The 23,669-nt window shown below is 41.6% G+C and overlaps 1 protein-coding gene across 1 annotated transcript in view; it reads right to left on the minus strand.

The window, feature by feature from the left end:
* Positions 1 to 23,669, minus strand: part of DOCK2 (dedicator of cytokinesis 2) — a 427,333-nt gene that overhangs the window by 318,331 nt on the left and 85,333 nt on the right. The window contains 1 exon segment of the mRNA XM_003936169.4: positions 8,304 to 8,412. Coding sequence (XP_003936218.2) covers positions 8,304 to 8,412 — 109 coding nt within the window.

Below are 23,669 nucleotides of genomic sequence, written 5' to 3' on the forward strand. Positions count from 1 at the left end.
GTGCTGGGATTATAGGCTAGAGTCACTGCACCCAGCTGTTCTATTATTTTCACTCTTATTATTACTACCATTCTATATAAAATAATATTATATCATTATTACTTTCATTCCATAGTCTATATTCCTATATTGTATATAATATTTAAAACACATACATACACATACACAATAACATACATGTGATGCATATACATACATATACATATAATAGGATTATGAATCATAGGGTTTTTTAAATGGGAACCATGGCTGGGCATGGTGGCTCATGCCTATAATCCCAGCACTTAGGGAGGATGAGGGGTTGATCACTTGAGCCCAGGTGTTCAAGACCAGCCTCAGCAACATGGCAAGACCTCATCTCTACAGGAAAGTAAAAATATTAGCCAGGCACGGTGGCACAGGACTGTGGTCCCAGCTACTCAGGAGGCTGAGGCATGAGGATCACTTCAGCCCAGGAGCTAAAGGCTGCAGTGTGCTGTGTTTTGTCACTGCACTCCAGCCAGGGTGACAGACAGAGATGCTGCCTCAAAAATAAATAATAATAAAATAGAAACCATTACTGGAAACTGTATATATGCCAAATACTTTACATGCATGATCTCATTTAATTCTTCCAACTACTGAGTGGATATTGGTAATCCCATTTTACCAATGAGAAAACTATGGCATGGAGAGGTTAAATAACTTGCCAGAAGCCATGTAGCTAATGAGCAGCAAAGCAAGGATGAATACTCAGCTCTGTCCAGCTGGCTCTTATCCAGTATGTCCACTACTGCCCATCACGCTGTAGGAAAGGCATTCTCTCTCAGCAAGTGGTGAGGATTCAGCAGGGAGGAGAAGGCTGATTTGGAGAAGGGGTGAGAAAAGAGCTTCCCCAACCCTTTGTAAGAAGTTTTTGAAAATAAAATGCAGTTTTTCTGACATCCCTTAAGGATCTTCCTTACCACATCTACAGGGGGCCAACAGGAAAATGTTTGCTGCCTTGGTAATTAGGTGATCATGTGGCGCTGAGTGAATTTCCTAGATTAACCATCCACTCTGAACCCCTTTGCCAAAGGCCAGGTATATTCCTCAAGAAAAGAACCAAATCCAAAGCAAGCAATAGTGGTTTTACTGTCCCAAAGGTAAATCAAGGGAGGACACTTGAGATCATTACCATCTAGATGGACTTCACCAGAATTAGCAAACAGCAAATGTTTAAACATAACAACAAAAATTAAAACCAAACTAGCATGCCTCCAATATCAAAGGGACTTGTCTGCTGAGTGTTCTCAGGCCTTCCTGCGCTTTCTCTCTTACTTTTTCTCTCTCTCTGTTCTCTCTCTCTCTCTCTCTCTCTCTCTCCCCCTCCCTCCCTCCCTCTCTCTCTCTCTCTCTCTCTTTCAAACAGAGTGACTAATGTTGGTGTCAGTAGACACAGACTTCTGGCCAAAATGAACATGTCTTAAAATGATACACAGTTATGCAAGAATGCTACTAGACATCTTCAAGAGCCACAGGCATTCAAAACAGGTACTATTCCCATGAATTTTTAATCCTTTTATTTTAGCCAAGTAGTAGATGATCAAGGACTATGGAAACTGGAAAAATGATGTCACAGGAATTCCCCACAGCATGACCTTAAGAAGGCAGTTTCCTTTGGGATGCTGAGTTGTCACTGGAGAACATAAATGCAACTCTCTCAGGACATTCAGCCTCATCACTAATCTCTCAGGCACAGTGAAGGAAAGGAACTAACAGGTTCCAGAATATGTATGTTTCCATCCTTTCTGTAACTTAACGTTTTGGGGTCCCCTGAGTCTTATCCACCTGGTTTTGCCAGAAGACTTGGGTCATAATTAAATTATCCTATTGCTTGGTAGTGATTAAGAACTCAAACTCTGGACTTATACAGCCAAGATTTAAATCCAAGATCTACTAATTTTCAGCCACGGTAAATCACTTAACCACTTTAAGCCTCATTTTCCTCATTTGTAAAGCAGAGATAAAGACTATTTGTCTTTGCATATAATCTTTATCTCTGCTTTATACCACATGTTCTCACTCACAAGTGGGAGTTGAACAATAAGAACCCATGGGCACAGGGACAGGAACAACACACATGGGGCCTGTCAGGGGGTGGGGGACAAGGGGAAGGAGAGCATCGGGACAAATAGCTAATGCACGTGAGGCTTAAAACCTGGATGATGGGTTGATAGGTGCAGCAAACCACCATGGTACACGTATACCTACGTAACAATCCTGCACCTTCTGCACACCTATCACAGAACTTAAAGTACAATTTAAAAAAGAAACTATTTGTCTTATAAGGTTGTTGTCACAAAGATCAACTGGGCTAACAACATATGTAAAGCTTTTAGCTCAACGCTTGACACGTAATAAACACTGAAACACCAAACTAAACAAAATGATGGAAGTCAGTATTTATTTTTTTAAGATACAGAATCTTGCTTTGTCACCCAGGCTGGAATGCAGTGGCACAATCACAGCTCACTACAGCCTCGACCCCCTAGGCTCAAGTGATCCTCCTACCTCAGCTTTCTGAGTATCTGGGACCACAAGCATACATCACCATGCCTAGATAATTTTTTTTTTTTTTTTTTTTTTTTTTTTGTAGAGACAGGGTCTCACTATGTTGCCCAGCCTGGCCTTGATCTCCTGGGTTTGAGAGATTCTCTCGCCTCAGCCTCCTAAAGTGCAGGATTACAGGCATGAGCCACTGCACCCAACCATGTTCACTCTTTCATCCAGAGAGTAGATATTTGAGCACTTGCTGTGTGTCAGCCATTGTTCCAGACACTGGTGATATAAATGGCAGAGTCCCCTGCCCTCCTAGACACTCCAGTGGCTTCATTAGCATGAGTGGCATTCACAGTAGCCAAGAGGGCATGTCATTCAATACAAGCTGTTCATTTAATTCCACTTGTACCATCAAATTGGGGCATTATGAAATATCATGGACCGTAAGGAGAACAGGGCAAATTGGCCTGCATGGCATCACCATATGCCTTTTACTCACATATGAGCGCTATCTAATTTACAAGCATCTGGTGTTGACCCTCCAAATCTGCCATCAATTTTATCAACTGCATTCACAGGGCTGGCACGTGCAAGGACTTCTGAGCACGTGGCCCATTGTTGAAAACACATGGAAACCTCCGGCCTACACCTTACCTATGGCAAAGAGAAGAATAGTGCTTTGGAGGCAAAAGATCTAGGCGGATTCAAATCCTAGCTCCAGCACTATGAATACGTGTAATTTGGGATTAACTATTTAACTTTATGAGCCTCCTATGTACACTGAGGATAGTGGCTCCTTGAAGACCTCTGGCAGGATTTAAAACGCTGTACGTGAAAAGCCAACAGTTCCATGCCTGGAACGTGGTAGGTAATCAGTGGAAAGTGTTTTTATTGCTCCTCTCCTCTTTGAACTTCTGGCTTTAAATTCTCCATGGTCTTGGTGAGCTCCTGCCATGCCAACTCAGAACAATAAGAAAAACCACAGAAAGCAACTCACAAAAGCTGGGTAAGCCTTAGAGATGAGTAATAACTTGCTTAGGTTTCAGAATTCACAGTGGACACAGCTGAGATTTGAACCAGATCTGCTCTACTCACAATTAAGCTGCATACAAATGGGGGTTTCCAACATAAGCTGCTATCCAGCTGGATGCAAAAAGTTGGAACCAGGAACATCAACCACGGGCAATCTCATTCTCTGCACCACCACCCTGCCCCTGCCCCCCAGCCACAGCACTTCTGGCTGATGTTAATAATAGCTCACACCCCATGCAGGCTCAGAATCAAGACTCCAGTCATCTCATATTATTTCACTAGGTGAAACATTCCCATGCCATGTTTTTTCATACAGTCACTTCTTGTGGGTTTATTCTTTTCAGAATGTATAACTATATTTCTTGATCTGACTGTACTAACATTATTTGGTCTTGTGTAACAAGACTAGAAACACAAATACCCACCTTCAGAATCCTCACTAGTAAAATACCCATAAAACTTCTGTTTTATGATAAGGTTAAGGAGGAAGAGGTATAAATGATTAAAAATGATTTAAACCAAACTATGTAAAAGGCTTTATACTTCATGCGTCACATATATTACTTCCTTTTACCTTCTCAATAATCCCCTAAATTACACAAGGTCTCCCATGTTATAAAAGGATAAACTGAGGTTCAGAAAGCTGAAATGATGAGTTCAAGGCTACATGCCCACATTTCTCTGCTCAAAAGCCAAAGCTCCTCCTGCAACAAATGTCAAAGTCTGTAGAAGACTCCTTGTGTGGGATCTGCCAACATCATGTGGGCCGACCCCTCTGCCCTCATCATTACGTTCTCTTCAGATGGTACTGCTTTCCATATTTGAATATAACTTTAAATTCTTCATGGATAAGTTTTCGACAGCCATATAAATAAGTGGAAAGCATCACTGGCTTTATGAAAATTCCTGAGGCTAAATTTGGCCCTTAGAGCAAATTGAAAGATGAAGCTCCTTTCTATGTCTCTGGGATGGAAATCTATGAGAACCAACCAACAAACCTAACCCAAATTACAAGGAAAGCAATGTATTTCTACACAGCTACCTGCAACAAGAAGAACCTGGGTAAAAAGACTTATGCCAAAACCATAGTAATTGTATTAGTTCATTGCACTTGCATAGCATGTTACAATTTGTTCTTTTGCAGACAATGCTCATTTGATCCTCACCCACACAATGAACATTTATAGATGAGGAAACTGAGACATTGAGAAGTTAAGTGACCAATGTACAGTCATGGAGCTGATAAAGAAGAGCATTCCTGTCAACCAGGTGTCTTCAGAGTAGCAAATGCTCACTTGCTCCCTTTTTGCTTCCTAGCTACCTTTCTTCCTCCCTCCTTCTTTCTTTCCCTGCCTTCTTACACTCTCTCTCCCTTTGTTCCTTCCCCTAAGACATTTGTAGCCCATCATAGGGAAACAGGTGCTGGAATTAGAAAGAGTAGCTCCGCAATGACCTATTCCCTTTTCTATCCTTCTCTCTCTCCACAGCACCTCTACTTCTTTGGGGCATCAGCACCTTTCTCCTCTGGGATGAGGAACTGGCTTTATCTATTCGCTCATCATTTCTGCTCTTTCATCCTTCAGCTTCCTTGGAAGTGATTTCACACCTGATTCCACCCTATAGCCTCTCTCATGGTAACTGGTCAACCTTGGCTCTTCCTGATATCCTGGCACTGTGTGGCTGCTCACTGGAAGTGAGTTGCTTCCAATGTGATACAGATGCAGTGGCTAGCTGGGGCTCCTGCTGCATCTTCTCATGCTGTCCCCTGCTCCTGTTATCCCCTTTGTCACAGAATGATGGGGGTGTTAGGAATATGAGGAAGATGTTTTTAGTTTGTTGGTTCATTTTTTAACCAGCAGTGGGTAAGGGAAAATGAAAACTAAAAGACTGCAGTCCCAACTAATCCAAGGGAAGACATCCATCCCCAGTAGGGCCTAAACAAACAGTATAAAGAACATGCTAATGTCGTGGCAGTGAATATGGTCTTCAGAGCCAGGAAGGAATACTTATGAATCTGAGCCATCCCACTTCTCAGGAATGGTGCCTGGAGGAAGCTGTTTCAACTGTCTGAGCTTCAATTCTCTCATCAGTAAAATAAGAGACCTTAAGACCTATCCCTAGTGTTATGAATTAATGCAACAGATACCGATTAAGCATCAACTAATAAATGATTATTAATTGAAGACACACTAATCATTGTATTTTCAACACTCAGGATAATCCTAATATTAGGATTAGAGAACTAATATGATTATTATGGTTTTGGCATAAGTCTTTTTACCCAGGTTCTTTTTGTCCAGGTAGCTGTGTCAGAAATGCCTTATTTTCTTTGTGATTTGGGACAGATTATGCTGGTTTCTTCTTGCAGATTTCCACCGCAGAGACATACAAAGGGGCTTTATCTCTTTTTCAATTTGCTCTAAGGGCCAAATTTAGCCTCAGGGATTTTCATAAAATCAATGATACTTTCCAATTACTTATATGGCTGCTGAAAACTTATCAAAGAAGAATTTAAAGTTATTTTCAAATATGAAGAGCAGTACCATCTGAAGAGAACTTAATGATGAAGGCAGAGGGGTCAAGCCTGTGTGATGTTGGCAAATCCCATAAAAGGCGTCTTCTATAGTCTGGGACATTTGGTGCATGAGAAGGAGCTTTGGCTTTAGACCAGAGAGATGTGGGCATGTAGCCTTGGGCACATCATTTCAGTTTTCTGAGCCTCAGATTATCCTTTTATAATATGGGAGGCCTAATGTATAATTTAGGGGATTACTGAGAGGTTAAAATAAATATATGTGGAGCATGAAGTGTAAAGCTTGTTACATAGTTTAACTTAAATCATTTTTAATCATTTATAAGTCTTCCTCCTTTACTTCATTATAAAACAGAAGCTTTTTGGGTATTTTACTAGTGTGGATTCTGAAGGTGGGTATTTGTGTTCTTAACCTTGTTACAGAAGACCAAATAGTGTTAGGACATTCAGTTATTCAGTTTGATGAAGAAATACAGATATACATTCTGAAGAGAATAAATGTTTAGATTATTAGGATTATTTTGAGTGTTGAAGACACATGATAAATAAAACAAAGTCTTCCCCAACACACAAGTTTCCACTATTTGTTAAATTAAAGGAAGCCATCAGCAGAGTGGTTCTCAAACTTTGCTTCACATTAAAATCACCTGGCCTGGGTCACACTTCATACCAATTAAATTAGCAAGTCTGGTGGTTGTGAGGGACTTCTCTTCCGGGTCCGTGAGAGGTGTGGTTTCAAATGCAGGGATTTCCTTTGAGCACCTCCTCCACGCCTCCATCCGGAAATCAGAGGGGCTTCAAATGTAAAATTCCTTGTCTAATTTTCGCCTGCAGCGGGCCAGGTAGGGAAAGCCAGGTGGGGCTGTTTTGTCACCAAATCTCTGAGAGCTCTGGGAGGAGGGGGCTCTGTAACTCAGGATTGTGGACCAAGTAGCCAATCCAGATCAGAGTCAAAGATCAATCACTCCAGAGGAAGTTTGAAAGAACTCCTCTCATTGGACGAGAACATGAATGGCGGGGTGGGGGGTGGGGGGAATAATTCAAAGGTTAAAACTTAAGCTGCTCCTACCTCTACGGATTTCCCAGTCTGGGTTCCCATCCCATAACAGCGTGGAAGTTCTCTCTCCACCCTGCTTTCTCCCCTCTCTTGCTCCCACTCTGCCCTCTCTCCCCCCAACCCTATCTAATAAATCGCTTTTCTACAAAACTCTTTGGGTACATGATATTTATTCAAACGGCGTGCCTCTGGGGCCCCTTTCTCCACTTTTCCGGGGCTGAGAACCTCTTTGGAACTGGGAGCTGGGTATGCTCCGCTGATTACAGTTGTAACCAGGCATCAAAATTTATTAAAGATCCCCACGCAATTGTAACATACAAGACTCTGGAATCCATAGTATGAGAAGCAAACATTCCCCAGGCAGACTTCTGCCTCTGCTTCCTCACCTTCATTCTAGCTAAACACTAGTACTTCATTAATTCTAACCAGTGCCTGGGATGCCCAGGCACTGGTTAGAATTAGCAACTAAAAGAATAACATCGATTTTTTAAAAAGCAGCAGCAATCTGCATTAACTCATTGATTTAGATAAATGTGTTTGGGCTTCCTTTATTCACAACACATGAAGCACTCCCAGCTTCCCCCATCCCCACCCCCAGCGCTTGCAAGTACATTCTGTGGAAGTTCTGAAGTCTCCCTGAGACAGCCTCTTCATTCAGACTCTGCCGCTCAACTCTTTCTCAAACACAGGGGTAGGCCTCAAAGATTTGCAGAATCTCCAGATTAGCAACATGGACCACACATTAGAGGACTCATTCTCTCCAAAGTACCTCCTATTTATTGAGGAGCTCTCTTTAATCCCAAAAGAGTCACTGATTTTATGTTTTTGAGAATAAAAAATAAACTATTGGAGCCTCGGTTTAAGAGACTGTCCCCATAACTATTCTTTCCATTGGAAGTGGATCCAGTTTGACTGATTTCCTTCCAGGCAACAAAAGCTTCAGAGCTATTTTAAAAGAAGGCACTGCTGCCTTCACAGGAAGCAAACAATAAATATGTTTTCTCTTGTCCTGAGGAGCCCTTGGTCTTCAACCAAGTGGCCAGCCCAGGCCTTCACTTGACATAAGTTTACATATTTCAGCAAAAGAAGACATTATCTTAGCATGCTGTTATTTACTGGATGACCAAGGAAAAGACAGATTTTATTGTAGTGTAAACCAACCTGCAAAAGGATGGTAGTTTTGTATTGACTTTTCATCAGATTGTTGATAGATTCAAAGAGCCGTCTCATGGATTCTTCAAACTCCATCTGTTCTTTGCCTTCGTAAAGCCTGAAACAAGATATATCTGGGTCATTTCTCAAGCTAATAGACAATACCTCTAAAAGTGTGTACCAGGCACAAACTTCATTTAAAATTTAAAACAAAAAGGAGTGGGAGATGAGAACTTCAGGGAGGAGAGGGTTTTGCAGATGCTGTGCGCACCATTCTCTCAAGAGAAAAGCCTCACATCCACCACTAGAAACCCACCAACTGACAGGGAATACGCCTTCTGCTGTATTTTTTGAACCCCAAGGAAACCCCAAAGGAAAGAAATTTGTCTGAGCTGAAGGGACATTAATAATTTTCACCCCTCTGCAAGAATCAGAGGATCGTGGTCATCAGATTTTCAAAGTATCTGGGAAACATCAAGGAGAAATATTTTCAAACGTGCTGCCATTTCTACCTAGTCATTGCCTGCTTGTCGGATGAATACCTGTAAGGTTTATTGCCGATGTAAAATGAGGAAACTGAGTCAAGTATGAGAAAATGAGAAGCCAATTTATTCAGCTCCCAGGCGAGGTTCTGTGGTCCAGGAAGGGGCCATAGAAGTCACGCCCAGCTGCTTAGGTTATGGGGTTTTATTGGGGTGGAAGGCGATTGATTGGCTATTGGGGAAACAAAGCAAAGGCAATTTTATTGGCTGTTAGGAAGCAGGAAGTGCTGGAGCTAGTGGTTATGGGTAGGCAGGTGGGACGTTGGGCCTTGATTGACTGCTGGGGAAACAAAGTGAAGGCAATCTTATTGGCTATTAAGAAGCAGGAAATGCTTGGAGCTAGTTGTTATGGGTAGGTGGGCTTTGGGCGTACAGAGCAGACTGCTACCCGGCAGGGTTTGATGGGGCTTTCTTAAAAAATTTTCCTGCAGGGTTTATCAACAGCGGGCTGGGTGTTGAATGCATAATTTAGTGCTGAACGTGGGCTTGGGTTTGGTATGCAGAGACAGGTGTGGGGAAGCCATGAGGCAAGGCCAGATAATGGGCTTGGGTGATGTTGCAGTTATCAGTCGAGGAGAGAGATGGGTGTGTCCGTTTTAACCCTCTGTGAGGCAGCTGGCCTTACAGTACCAACAACCCATTTCATGTCAGGCGCATTCCCTGCCCTCATTTCAGGAGTGTATTTATTACCTTAACTCAAGCTGTTGTTGCTCTGATTATAAAGGCCTTACATTGTAAAACATGTAAACCTAATTGAAATACATAACTTAGAAAGCGAGACTCCTCATAAATCCAACCAGGGAGGTTAGCTATTGTCAACATTTTCATGGACCCTTCCAGGGACTTTCAATGCTTATAATAATATACAAGTGTAAAATTGCATAGAATCAGCCCGTCTTATAAACCAGTCTCCAGATACCTGACTCTTATCAACCCCTTCCCCCAGCCTTAGCAGTGTTGTTCAGCTCAAGGCTTCTCCAAACAAGCATTCACTGCCAACCATGAAATATCCACAACCTAATCTGTGGCATCCAGTGTGAAATGCACAGAAGAGCGCTCCTGTCTCCAATACAGATAAAGCGAGTCTCTCCTGTCACAGCCCTACACACTCAAAAGGCTCCTCAGTGCGCCCGGGCCTTGGCAAAGGTGCTTTCCTAGATAAAGCCCTGACACACTTAACAGGTTTGTTTGCCCATCGACCACAGAGCAGGCCAGCCAGTCACGGCCCCCTCAGCGCTGTCTCTGCAAAATCCCCATCCTTCCCCTCACCCTTCTTTCCTATTTTTCTGCTTCATTTCTCTGGCTCTAAGTGTGTGTCCCTTCTGTTCATCTTCTTGAGTGTTAATCACTCTCTTTCTCTCCTTGGGCCTTTGTCTTTACATCTAGTTCTCTTCCCCCACCCCCGCCCCCATGCCCTGACTCTATCTCTCTCTCTCTCTCTCTGTCTTAGTCACTCTCTGTCCTTCTTTCCTTCTTTTTCTAACTAACGCCCTCCTGAAGTCAGAAGTATAAGGGAAGTCAGTGCTGAATGTTCCCATCGGTTATGGGGACTCAGCAATTGCTGCTGACCTTCTGGGTGTCCAGCTCAAGGTCACAGAGACAAGGAGCCCCGAAGTGGCCTCGTGCCGAGGGCTCCTCATTCTCTTCTTCTCCTTAGCTCCATAGCTTCTTCTGCTAATTCGCCCCCACCCCAGCTTTTACACTGCTCACTGCTGAGCCTTCTTGTCCCACCACCAGAGATACTTGTCACAGCATATGTATTCTCGAGTTGATCTGCTTTGGATTCAAATCCCCACTGTCCAGCGGGCACTTTACTACAACAGCAAACATTACAGAGCGCCGCTCTGCTCCAGGCACCATCCTGGATGCGTGTTAAATCACTCACTCCTCACAACCTCAGCATGAGGCAGGCACTAGCATCATGCCCACTTAACAAATTAACAAAGCTTACATGCATGCTGGAGAATGCCAGGCCAGTGAGTGTCAGAGCCAGAATTCAAGCATGGCCATCGGCTCCTGAGTTCAGTCTCTCAGTCTGTACACTGCTTTGCTCTACACTTTACTGCCCCACTTAATTTCTACAAGCCTTGGCTTCCTGTGGGCAAAGTATAAATTATAATAGTACTATTTCAGAGGATAGCAAGGACCGACCCACACGGGAAGCGCTCAACACGGTGCCTCTCCCCAGCAGTTGTTAGTGCCTGCCGTACTATTGTCAATTGGAAGAATAGCGTGATTATCATTGCTCTCATCCCCATTTCACAGATAAGGACACAGAAAAACTCTCAAGGGGCTGAAACTTGCCCAGATGCCATCAAAGTGGAAAAGATGGGACCAGAGTACCTTGTGCTTAACCTGGCTGAAAAGAGAGGATCATAATCCAGCATGGTGGTGGTCAGTCTCCCAGAGAGATGGCACTGTTTGTCTTTCTTTGTGCCCACAGCCACCGGCAATCCCACCCATCACACCTTTTGCCTTGAAGTCCGCCACGAGGCACAGCTGCCTGCAAACACTGAATGAACTGCATCACCATGGCTGCTCCTGGTCTAGAGTCTCCCAACCACATTTAACACCCAGACCTGGCTGCCCAAGCATTTACAGACACATGGGATCTTTCTGTAGGGTGTCCCTGTGTGTGTAGTGGGGGGTTCTGCCCAGCTCCTCCTGGGAACCGCCTGCTCCTTCAACAAGGCTGGGCTCCGGCAATACCTTCCTGTTGATTGGCCTGTCCAACCTGCCCTCCATAACTGAATGGCCCCCTGGCAGTTCTCCTTCTGGAATTTGTCATTTTTAAGAAAGAAACATAAAAACAGGCTTTTTTGGAGTCATGTAAATGGCAGCACTCCAGGGGGAAGGGTCATGAGCTCCTGCTGAAGAGATCCCTGAGGCTGTCCTGGTTCCCTTCTTCTCTGTGTCTCATTATTTAACTGTTTTTTGGATGTTATGAACTGTACAAATATCTTTACAATAAACTCCCCTTTTTGCCTAGACTAACCCCGGTTGGTTTCATTGCAAACCCTCACTAGTCACAGCTTGGCAGAGTAGAGCAGGCTTCTTCCTGCAACTCCCCTGGGTTTGAAGCCAAGAGCTGCTGAGATGTCCAGTGAGCATTTAGTTCATGCTCTTATTGTGCAGGTGAAGAGACTGAGAGCCAGAGTGGGCAAATGACATGGCTTCACCATCTTGTAAATATTATGTGACTGAGCTGAAAGGAAAAGAGATTTTTAGTCTGTAAGACCAAACCAAGGCTCTCTGTTCAACTTTAAATTTTGTAGGAAACTAAATTTAATTTTCAAAAGAAGAGAAGTGATCTGCTTTAGGTCACAGACTGTGCTTGTGATACAGCTTGAACAGAAACAGGTATTCTATTCTTCTTCGTTTTGAGTATCTAACCCAGGAAGGCAGATGACATAAATCTCAGTAACCCACCATTACGGGACTCCACCCTGGTGGGAATCCAATCTGCTCCCTGCTATTCATTTCACAAGTTAAGTGCCTTGACACCACACTTAAGTCCAGGGATAAAAATATATCTTGCACCTGTCTAAGCTTATAAACGATAAAAAAAATTCGAGGGGGAAAATGGGGGAAAAATTATATAGATATTAAATAAATCTTAAATTTAAAATTTAAAGATAAATTGTATTTAAATTTATATAAAATACAAATTTAAATATAAATTTATAATATAATTTATTATAAATATAGTTATTAAATATTAATAAATTTAAAATATAAATTTATATATTAAAATATAAATATATTATATATTATCTATATAAACCTTAAAAATATAAATATACATATCTCTAAAATAGATACATATTTTAAAATACTTATTTTTTTTTAGGTGAGGAATGGTTGGGAATGGGAAGAACAGTCACAGGACATGACTACATCTGGGAAGAAGAAAGGAAAGAAAAATCTATTTCATACAAAGGGCTTTGCTATTAAGCCAGACTCCTTCATATATTTGTTGTGTATCCTCAGTTACTTTTCTGAAATTTTACTTTTATTCCTAATAAAATAGAGTTTTAATTCTCATTTAAATGGTTATTTTGAAGTGAAAAACATGAGATAATTCTTTTCAAGAGCTTAATATTGTAGCTGGCATTTAATCAGCATTAAATAAACATTAGAAATTCTTGTTCCTGATTCCTAAGCACAGAAGTGATTGTATGGAGAAACTCTCTGATCTGAGCATAAGAGGAACATTTTGTAAGATACAGGGTCTCAATATGTTGCCCAGGCTGGCCTCAAACTCCCAGATTCAAGGAATCCGCCAGCCTAATGCTCCTGAGTAGCTGGGACTATAGGCACATGCCACCAATGCCCAGCTATAAAAGAAATATTTCAAGTAGGGAGTGACTAAGGAAAAAACTTCATAAGGGTTTTAGATTATAAGGAAGATGTAATCTGATGATAGCAGGGTGATTAAGCATGGCGGGACCTCCCTTGAAAAGCTTGAAAAGAAAATGCCTCATCTGTCTGCAATTCTTCAAACGTGGCCTTCAAGGGCACAGCAGATGTAGCTTAACTTCCAGGTTCTTTCTTAGGGCTTGGGCTCTGTTATGGCTTCAGGACATAAACATTTTCTTCTGGCCTAGAACACCTGGAAAGATACTTCAGAAACCAGCAGATTCTGCCAGGGAACAAATTATTGAAGGGCCCTAAGGCCCTGACCACAAGGAAAACTGGAACAGCCTGCAAGGCACTGTTCTGGGGCATGCGCGTCCGACCACAGCCAGCACTCCTGCTCCCAGGGCTTGGATAAATATAGCGATGCTCAGCTTGCATGTGATTCATTAAGGAGACATTGGGCACAGCTGAGCACTCACTAAATGCTAATGGAGCCCCATATGTTGTGTACAATGCTCTGCGCCACTTCTTCCACGCAGGTACATAAAGCCTCAACTAGCATCCCACGGGAGCAGAATCTACCCAAAGCAACCTCAGGCTGTGAAAAGCACGTGGGAAGATTCCCTTTAGAATCCAGGCGGGGAGAGAGGGCCTCCTAACACCCTGACCCTCTTTTATTTTCTGTACCTCGGTCACTTCCAAATATATAGGCATCCATCCTCCGATTCCTTCTCTGCCTCTTTGAGGCAATAGAAAAGTTTAGGCAACACTGCTTGGGTTCCTAACCCTCCTCTGTCACTTATAAGTTGGGTGACCTTGGTTAAGGTACCTAATCTCTCTAAGACTCAGATTTCTCAATAATAAAATGGTATTAGCCCCATAAGGTTGCTCAAAAATCAAACAACGTATGTAAAGCCATTAGCAGTGTCTAGTACATAGTCAACAATAGATGTTAGCTATTATTACATCATATCCAGTTTTCCTTCTGGATGCACCCATTTTGCTTCCTGAACTGTAAGGAGAAAGAAATCAGCATCTTCATTAAGACAACTGTCATTTACTGAGCACTTCCTACACACCAGGCACCACATTGGAGATAAAAATGAGTAAAAGAACCTAGGAGATAAGTAGCAGCTAAATAATTTATTACCCCAGGAACAAGAGCAAATAAGCGGGAAGGGAGGCATCTGTTGCCCAGGGGATGATGCTGTGGACTGTTGGAGGCAAGCTGGAAAGCTGGCTCTAACCTTTTTCTATTCAAGCTCTAAAACAAGGTAACTTGGCTGCTGTTCCTTCCCCTGAGCCAATAATTTGCTCTCTTTAGGTAAGTGTAAATTAGTGACTTTACAAAAAGAACCACTGATCTTTCCTGCTTTCAAAAGAGTGATTACTCTGGGAAAATCACAATACTTTTAGACAAGCGTCAAGGAGTCAAGTGTATTTTCATTTTCTTTCTCTCTCTCTCTCTCTTTCTCTCTCTCTCTCTTTCTTCCTGCTCCCCCCCGCCTCCCTCCCTCTCTCTCCCTCTCTCTCCCTCTCTTTCTCTCTTCCTCCCTCCTTCCCATCCCACAACCTGGAACCAAGAATAATTCTAGCTAACCCAGTGGCTGAGTCTGACTGAAGATCATCCTTGCACTTACCAATCCGGCTCATAGAATGAGACCCTTCAGTGCACTAGGCAGGCACATTTAAGTCAATGAAATAGTCATGGAAAGGACTCATGAAAGAGATGAATCCGTTCCTGATTCACTTCTTCCCTGCATGGTCACTGCCACCATCCCTACCTCTTGCCCACCATCGAGGTATATGGACCTGAAATAAATAAGAAATTGCAGACTAAGGGAATCTTAGAGTTAGCTATCTCACTCAGCAATGGTCAGAGGGCGGGTGCAGTGGCTCACACCTGTAATCACAGCACTCCGAGAGGCTAAAACGGGAGGATCACTTGAGCCCAGGACTTCAGGACCAGCCTGGGCAACATGGAGGATCCTTGTCTCTACAAAAAAATACAAAAATTAGCTGGGCATGGTGGTACATGCCTGTGGTTCAAGCTATTTAGGAGGCTGAGGCTGGAGAATCACCTGGGCCCAGGAAGTCAAGGTTGCAATGAGCCATAATCAAACCACTGCACTCCAGCCTGGGTGACACAATGAGACCCAGTCTCCAAAAACCAAACCAAACCAAAACAAAACACATACATAATGGTCAGATAAATTTTCCTTTAAAGGGTAAGAAAGTTGAAATGGAAATATTTCTTCTGTCAGAAAAGAAAGAGTAAAGCCTTATGAGAAAGGGAATACATAAGGAAGGGTTAGGATGGCTACAGTGGCCCCAGTATAAACTGTCAGGCAGCCCTAGAGGCCACAGAGGTGCCTGTGCAGGCTTTACTTCATTGAATACCCCCAGCAGCCAGCAGGCGGGGTGCAGATCAGCCCCTGGTGCCAGCACTTTTGTCAATGACAAGAATATTTCTATTGAGCTGTTACTTTTCCAGAGCATGACATTTGGGGTGAGATCACTCCTCAGGGCAAATCGCAAAAGAGTTTCACTAACATCTTCTTCCTGTAAATCAGGCCAGGAAAGAATGATTTGTGGATGAGAGAAAAGAAGACAAACTCAACATGTGGAGATTCTGTTTGAAAAATGTCTAGAATGAACACATAAAAATTAACGTAATCACTGAAGAAAAACTGCCTCTGGTGGAAGTATAAACAGTCTATATAAAAAAATAGAAGTTAACAATATGGAAGAAATGAAAGAAAAACCATCCATCTGAAACATTCACTTTACTTTTAAAATATGGAAACTCTGTATAATAAATTAATAGTAAGTAGGTAATAAGATGCAGGCAAAAGCCTTGAAAAGAACTTTAAGTTATGAACGCTGTGTGATGTGTGCCTGTGCCATCCTTCATTCTATTCAGAGGAGCTGCACACTTTATGTAATTTGGCAAGAAAACTAAGTTGCATAATTCTGCACTTAAGTAAATTTCTCCATTAGCATGAAAAATGGTATTTAGGGTTTCCCCCCAATATAATTAGAAATTGAATGTTTCCAAAACAATATTCCTAAGGATAGAAAGAAACACACACATGCACACACTCTCTCTCTTCCTCTCTTTCTTCCCTGCTTCCAAGACATACAGAGAAAAATGTAGATTGCATCATCCATTTGAAAAAGCAGCTAATATTCAGCACAGTTCTTTCAGTTCTTTCTCTATGGCCCAGCTGGTACAAAAGTCTGGGTGCCAGGAAGAAATTGGATTTTGACCACTTCTCTCACCATTTCTTTTTTTTTTTTCTACAATCTGGGAGGTTTCCTCAATATACTATATAACAGAAAAAAATTGGCTTGCCAAATGATTATGCAGACACACATGTAAAACTAATAAAATCTGGAAAACTGTACATTAAATTGATAATATAGTTACCTCTTGGAAAAGGGGATTAGGTATAACAGGCTCGTTATACACACTTATTTTATATTCTGATTTTTAAACAGAAATGAAATTTTCATTTAATTTTAAAAAGAGAGATCTACTATTTCTTTGGTGTCAGAATTTCTTGCCTTACGGCTCCTTCCTACAACAGTGCATTTCTCCCAAGCCTTCCCTGAATTTTTCTCATTCTCATGGGGGAATAAAGCTGGCACTGGAGAATCTAACTCAAAGTCATTTACAACTATAGGCCTTTCCCTCTACAATTACAGAATCAAGATGCTGATCTTTTTCACCTGCCCCCCAGTTTCTGGAATAAACTGCAGCTAGAGAGACAACGGCCCAAGAAATGCCAAGTTATTATTACACTAAACTATGGTCATGCCAAGAGCATTGAACTTCATCCTTTAATTCTGTGGCTTCCTGAAAAGGACAATTAACCCCAGGCTTCCTGTTCTTCTGCTGAGAGCCCTGACATTTGGTGTGTGTAGTTAAGTAGATTTTTTTTTTTAACATTTTCCTTACTAACGTTGCTAGTTTTAAAAATGCATGTGCAGTAAAATTCTTTGTTTTGAAATTTGGGAACACCCAAGAAGTGTGGAGATCTAACACACTGAGATTCGTGTTCCTGGAGACCTCTTTGAACAGTAGGATGACCAAGAGCCCACCAGGCCACCGGCAGAGGACAGGGCAACAGAAGGAGCAATGCTATGGACCACAGGACTGAATGAATTCCAAACCAGACCAGCATCCACAGACTTTCAGACCTTCAGACCACACCTCTCTGGGCCCTTGTGTCCTCATCTTTAGGTAAACTATTTGCCATTGAGGTAAATCTCCAGGATTCTTATCTGGCTTCTATTGTAAAAGAGTTCTTGCTTATATTCAGCAATAACACGTTACACACATATTTCATACATACTGGCCCATAAGACTTAGTTTCTTTTTTTTAAGCACTTGAGTTGAAAATGAACGTTTCTATCTATTTCAGAACATGTATTGTCCAAAACCAAGCCTGCTTTTGGACAATAAAAAAAATACCCTCTAGTTTCCAAGCACAGCATAAAGGCCCTATAGGTGACCAAGTCCAAGACCTGGGCTAAGAAGGGGCTATCTTCAATTTCTTGAAAGTCATTCAGTCATCAAGACTCATTAATTTCACCCCAAAAGCCATTTACCCTTCTCCATCTTCATCAGCTCCACTGAAGACCAAGCCTCCATCTCCTCTCACCTGTGGGCATCTCTGAACCAGTGCCCCTTCCCTCTCCTTTATTCTCTTTCAATCCAGTTTCTATGTAACGGTCAGAGGGACCTTTCTAAAAGCACAGATGTGATCATCGCATTTTCCTGTTGAAAATCCTTTAATCACTCCTGAGTCAAAAAAACACACACTATTTTCCCTCTGCTCCCATGCCACAAGCATGAACAGAGAAGATGCCTGTGACCAAATATGCGAGAGTTTCTCCTCACCACCGAGCAGACAAGAATTATGCAGTGGGCACAGCTAGGTGTACTCTAATTCAGTCCAATCCCAACACTATGTACCTGGAGAGAGTCAGATCCCACAGGGTGAGGGCTCAGTCCCCAAGACTGCCCCCCATTTCCAATGCCAATCATAAGCCCAAGCTGTTTCATCTGTGCCTCTGACCAATTGGCTATCAGTTAGAGTTCCCACAACCCCTCCATGGCTTGGATTAAGTTGCTAGAGCAGCTCACAGAACTCAGGGAAACATGTTTACCGGTTTGTTATAAAGGGTATTTATTACAAAAGTTACAGGTATGGGGAGGAAGGTATGTGGAGCTTCCATGCCCTGTCCAGGAATGCCACCTTCCAGGAAGCGCCACATGTTCAGCTATCTGGAATCTCTCAGAATTCAGTCCTTTTGGGATTTTATAGAGGTTTTATTATGCAAGCATTGGCCACTGGTGATCAAGTTAACTTCAACCCTCTCCCCTCCCTGGAGGCTGTGGGTGGGGCTGAAGTCCCAACCTTCCAATCCTGCTTTGCTCTGTCAGATGGCCAGCCCTCAACCTGAAACTACCTAAGGGCTTCCAGGCTTCAGTCAACTAATTAGCATGCAAAGGACATCACTTTGGGGAGGTTCTAAGGATTTTAGGAGTGGTATGCCAGGAAAAAGGGTCAAAGACCAAGTATATATTTCCTAATATTACAGTTCCCCATTTCCCTAAGATAATTTCTAGAGGTCATAGCCCGACACTCAAGGCTCTTTCAGATCTATCCCTTCCTACCCTTCTAGGCAATGTCCAGTCATTCTGTTCCTTCGTCATTGAATTCCAGGCACCCTAGACTTTCCACAGTTCCTTTGAACTCCCTCCTATCGCAGGGAGCTCCCTCTGGCTTTATTTTCACCTACTACACCCTCTTCCTGTTCACCTGCCAACTCATACTCATCATTCAGGTCACAGCTTAGATAGTACTTCCTCAGAGATGCATTCCTGACCCAGTGATGAAAGCTGATCTCTTTATAGCATGCTCTCAGGGCACCTCACACACATTTTTCCTTGATTTTACAAGCACCCACGTGATTGCCTGCTTCATGACTCTCTTCCCAATTACACTAAAAAATTCCACACCTTTGTCCAATTCCACTAGTCTGTCCAATTCATTGTTATATTTCTAGGATCTAGCATAGTAGCCTACTCAATGTGTTGGATAAACATGTAATTACTAATGCAAACCAAATTTCTACCACTAGACACATATTTGAACTAATTTTTAAATAGAAACTTTATCAACTCATGTGCTTTAAAAAAAGAAACTAAATTTTTTGGCCCAGCATGCATAGAACAGGTACGTGATGCATTGTTGCTGAATGTCAGGATGAATAAGTGCTGAGTTAAAGGTGTTTTGAAAGCTATTGGCTTTAAGAGCAATTTGTTAAAAGCTGCGAAATACTCATATACTGAAAAGCTGTTCACCATCTTTAGATTTCAGGCTCTGAGACCCACAAATGCCTTTCAAAGTGGAAACACCATGGCAAAAGCCCAGGTAGAAAAAAGCTGGAATGCACACCACCCAAAACAGAGATCAAAAAACAAAATATTATTTTAAAAATTATATGTGAAAAAGAACAAAATGGAATATTTTTGAAAATAATATAGTAATTCAAAGAAAAAACTCAGTCAGTTAAAGAGCATATTAGACAAAGCTAAAGAGAGATCTTGGTGAGCTGGTTTAAGAAAATTAGGCAGAATAAACCAGGAAGACAAAAAAAATAGAAAATATGAAAGAGAATTTATGAGAACTACAGAATATAATGAGATCTAACATAAACCGATTGATATTTCAGAGAGATAATAAAATATATGGAAAAATGTGAATATTTAAAAAGGCAAAAATAAGAATTTTTTTGGAATTGGAATTAAACATTCAAAACTTAAAATCCAAGAAAACTAACTTCTAGCAGCATAAACAAAATCATTCCCAAGTACATCATGGTGAAACTGTAGAACGTCAAAGAGAAAGAGATGATCTTACAAGCTACCAGAGAGAAAAAACCAGAATGCCTATAAAGAAACAATAGTAAGACTAACAGTTAACATTAACAGTAGATGACATAAACAAAAAATGACCTGTAAGTCTATATCGAAACAAACTTCAAGTTTCAGAATAAAATCAGATAATTGAATTTGAAGACTTTCACCAACAGAATTTCCTAAAGTTAATTCTAAAAGATTAACCTCAAAAAGAAAGAAAACAAATATGAAAGGTCTAAGATAAGAGAAAGAGTGATGAGCGTTTTTTTATTGTGGTTAAAAACATATAACAGAAAATTTACCATCATCATTATTTTTAAGTATACAGTAGAATAGTTGTGATGAACTTTTATTGGTAAACGATAAATACTGTTTAAAACAATATTGATGTCTAGTATGTGGAGTTATTTTTAAAAAGTAAAACTAAAATGCTGTATAATTCTAGCATGGTATTTAGGAAAGAAGTGACAGAACCTTCTGAAATCCTGTTACTCAGGGAAATGTTAAAAATGTAACTCTAGACTTTACTAAGATAAATATGTATGAAAAAATATCCAGGTAGCCACTAATACAATTAAATACAGAATGTAACTTTCAAACTAGTAAAGGGTAAAAAAGAAAATGAGGATATTGAAAACAATTCCCAAAAGAATAATTTATGAGAACTAGGACAGAAAAAAATTATGAGAAAAAGGACAGAAAAATTAGGGTGCTGTGGAGGACGTACAGATAAAATGGTAGAAATACATTCAAAACATAAGTCATCACAATTAAACCTATTATCTCTTCATAATGGACATAATTATTGATTTCCTTAAACTGATAAAAAGCATCTACAATAAATATCCAAAGCACAATATGTATTACCATTTCTATTCAACACTGACCCAGACTCCTAGCCAGTACAGTAGAATAGGGAGAAAAAGAATTAAGATTAGAAAGCAAGGTACAAAATGTTCTATATTTATAAATGTTATAATTGACTATTTAGGAAATCCAAAAACCTTCATAGAGGATAGACTGAAGGAAAGCAAGAATGGAATTGCAAGCTGGAAAAAGCAAATGCAGTAGTCGACATGTGAGAGAGTGGGAACATGGAGTAGGAGGTTAGCAGTAAAGATGGAAAGATACAGGTGAATTGAGAGATCTTTCAGGGAGAAAGGTTTGAGACTTGACTGTGGATCATATGTGGAGTATCAGAATGATGTGTCAAGAACAAGTCCCTCTTTTCTGCCTCAAGCTACATGCTGGTTTGTGAGTCAGTGAGATAGAGCGCATCATGACTTTGATTCTGGATGTGCCAGCTTTGAGTTGCCTTTGATATACTAGAAAAGCAGATATCAAGTGATTGGATATATGGATCTAGAACTTGGTGAAGATGTGAGGCTGGATTTCTGTGTTCTGCATAGAAGTGATAACCGAAGCAATGGGCCTGGATGCATTCAGCTAGGGAGTGGGAAGTGAGTGAAAGGAGAACAGCAGCCTGAGCATTTAGGACCTCCAGAGACAAAATAATGGCGTGAGGAACATAAGTTCTGTGTTAGTGAGCCAAGGGGAGAAAGTGACTCTAGAAGGAGATGTCAGCAGAATAAAACGCTGCAATTCATGCTATTTAGGATATTCTTAATTGTTAGCATGACAGTATTATTACCTGTGACTCATTCACAAAATAAGGTTACTGTTTTGTTTTGAAACGGAGTCTCAATCTGTCACCCAAGCTAGAATGCAGTGGTGTGATCTCAGCTCACTGCAATCTCTGCCTCCTGGGTTCAAGCGATTCTCCTGCCACAGCCTCCTGAGTAGCTGGGACTACAGACTATGCCACCATGCTTGATTAATTTTTATACTTTTATTAGAGATGGGGTTTCGCCATGTTGCCCAGACTAGTCTCAAACTCCGGAGCTCAGGTGATACTCCCGCCTCAGCCTCCCAAAGTACTAGGATTACAGACATGAGCCACCACACCAGGCTCAAAACATGTTTAATTATAGCCAAGCTCTTCATTTTATCACTCAGGTGGCACTTAAGACATGCAAGTTTGCCCTTCCTTCAAGAATGTTCATCTGATAGGATCTCAGGAAAAAGACAATTAATTCCCTTTAGCCCAGTAAATTATACTTTGGGAGAACATTCTTCTGAGGAAGGTACACTTATGCACAAGAATGTATCTGGGCACAATGACTGCTAACAATCACATCAAGTGGCTTTGACAGCATCTGTTACGTTGGGGAATAAGGGTTTGCATTAGTCCATTTTCACACTGCTGATAAAGACATATCTGAGACTGGGCAATTTACAAAAGAAAGAGGTTTAATGGACTTACAGTTTCAAGTGGCTGGGATGCTTCACAATCATGGTGGAAGGCAAGAAGGAGCAAGTCATGTCATACATGGATGGCAGCAGGCAAAGAGAGAGCTTGTGTAGGAAAACTACAGCTTTTAAAACCATCAGATCTCATGAGACTCATTCACTATCATGAGAAAAGCACAAGAAAGACCCACTCCCATAATTCAATCACCTCCCATCGGGCTCCTCCTGCAACACGTGGGAGTTGTGGGAGTTATAATTTAAGATGAGATTTGGGTGTGGACACAGCCAAACCATATCAGGGTCTTTAGACCCATACATTAACACAGCATTGAGAAGTCGCAAGGCTGGGTGTGGTGGCTCACGCCTGTACTCTCAGCACTTTGGGAGGCTAAGGAAGGAGGATCACTTGAGGCCAGAAGTCAAGACCAGCCTCAGCAACATAGTGAGACTGCATCTCCACAAAAAATTTTAAAAATTAGCTGGGCATTCATTAGTCCTAGCTACTTGGGAGGCTGAAATGGGAGGATCACTTGAGCCCAGGAGTTCAAGGCTACAGTGAGCTGTGATCATGCCACTGTACTTCAGCCTCTGCAACAGAGAAAGACCCTATCTCTAAAGAGAGGGAGAGGGAGAGGGAAAAGGAGGGGGGTGGGGGGAGGGAGGGAGGGAGAGAGAGAGAGAGAGAGAGAGAGAGAGAAAGAGAGGATAGGAGAGGGAGGGAGAGGGAGGGAGGGAGAGGGGGAGAGGGAGGGGGGAGAGAGAGAGAGAGAGAGAGAGAGAGAGAGAGAGAGAGAGAGAGAGAGAGAGAGAGGTAGCTATAATTATATACTTAAAAAAAAAAACTTATTCAAAACTGTAACCAAAAACTCATGGTGGCTAAAACATAAATGGCTCTTAAAAATAGTAAATGTGGTGACTGTAGAACAAAAATGCTTAACAGAGTGGAGAGATTTCAAGAACTCTAGGGATTGCTCACTGATTTGAGGAAACACAGGATGTCTATCTTCCATCTAGCCTGATTAAAGAATAGACAGTTTATGTCCTGTGTATCTCACATGAGGTAACTAAAGAGGCTTATGGGGGTTACGACACACATGTGGTCCATGACACAAACCCGTCTTGTCACACAAGTCTTATAGCATGCTACCTGACATGCAAGCATTTTTAGTTAAATGCCCTCTGAGGACTTTGCAGTGCGCCTAGAAAAATCCCTGCATGGTAGCCTCTGCC

The sequence above is a fragment of the Saimiri boliviensis genome, chromosome 20, assembly GCF_048565385.1.
Source record: "Saimiri boliviensis isolate mSaiBol1 chromosome 20, mSaiBol1.pri, whole genome shotgun sequence".
Classification (NCBI taxonomy): Eukaryota; Metazoa; Chordata; class Mammalia; order Primates; family Cebidae; genus Saimiri; species Saimiri boliviensis.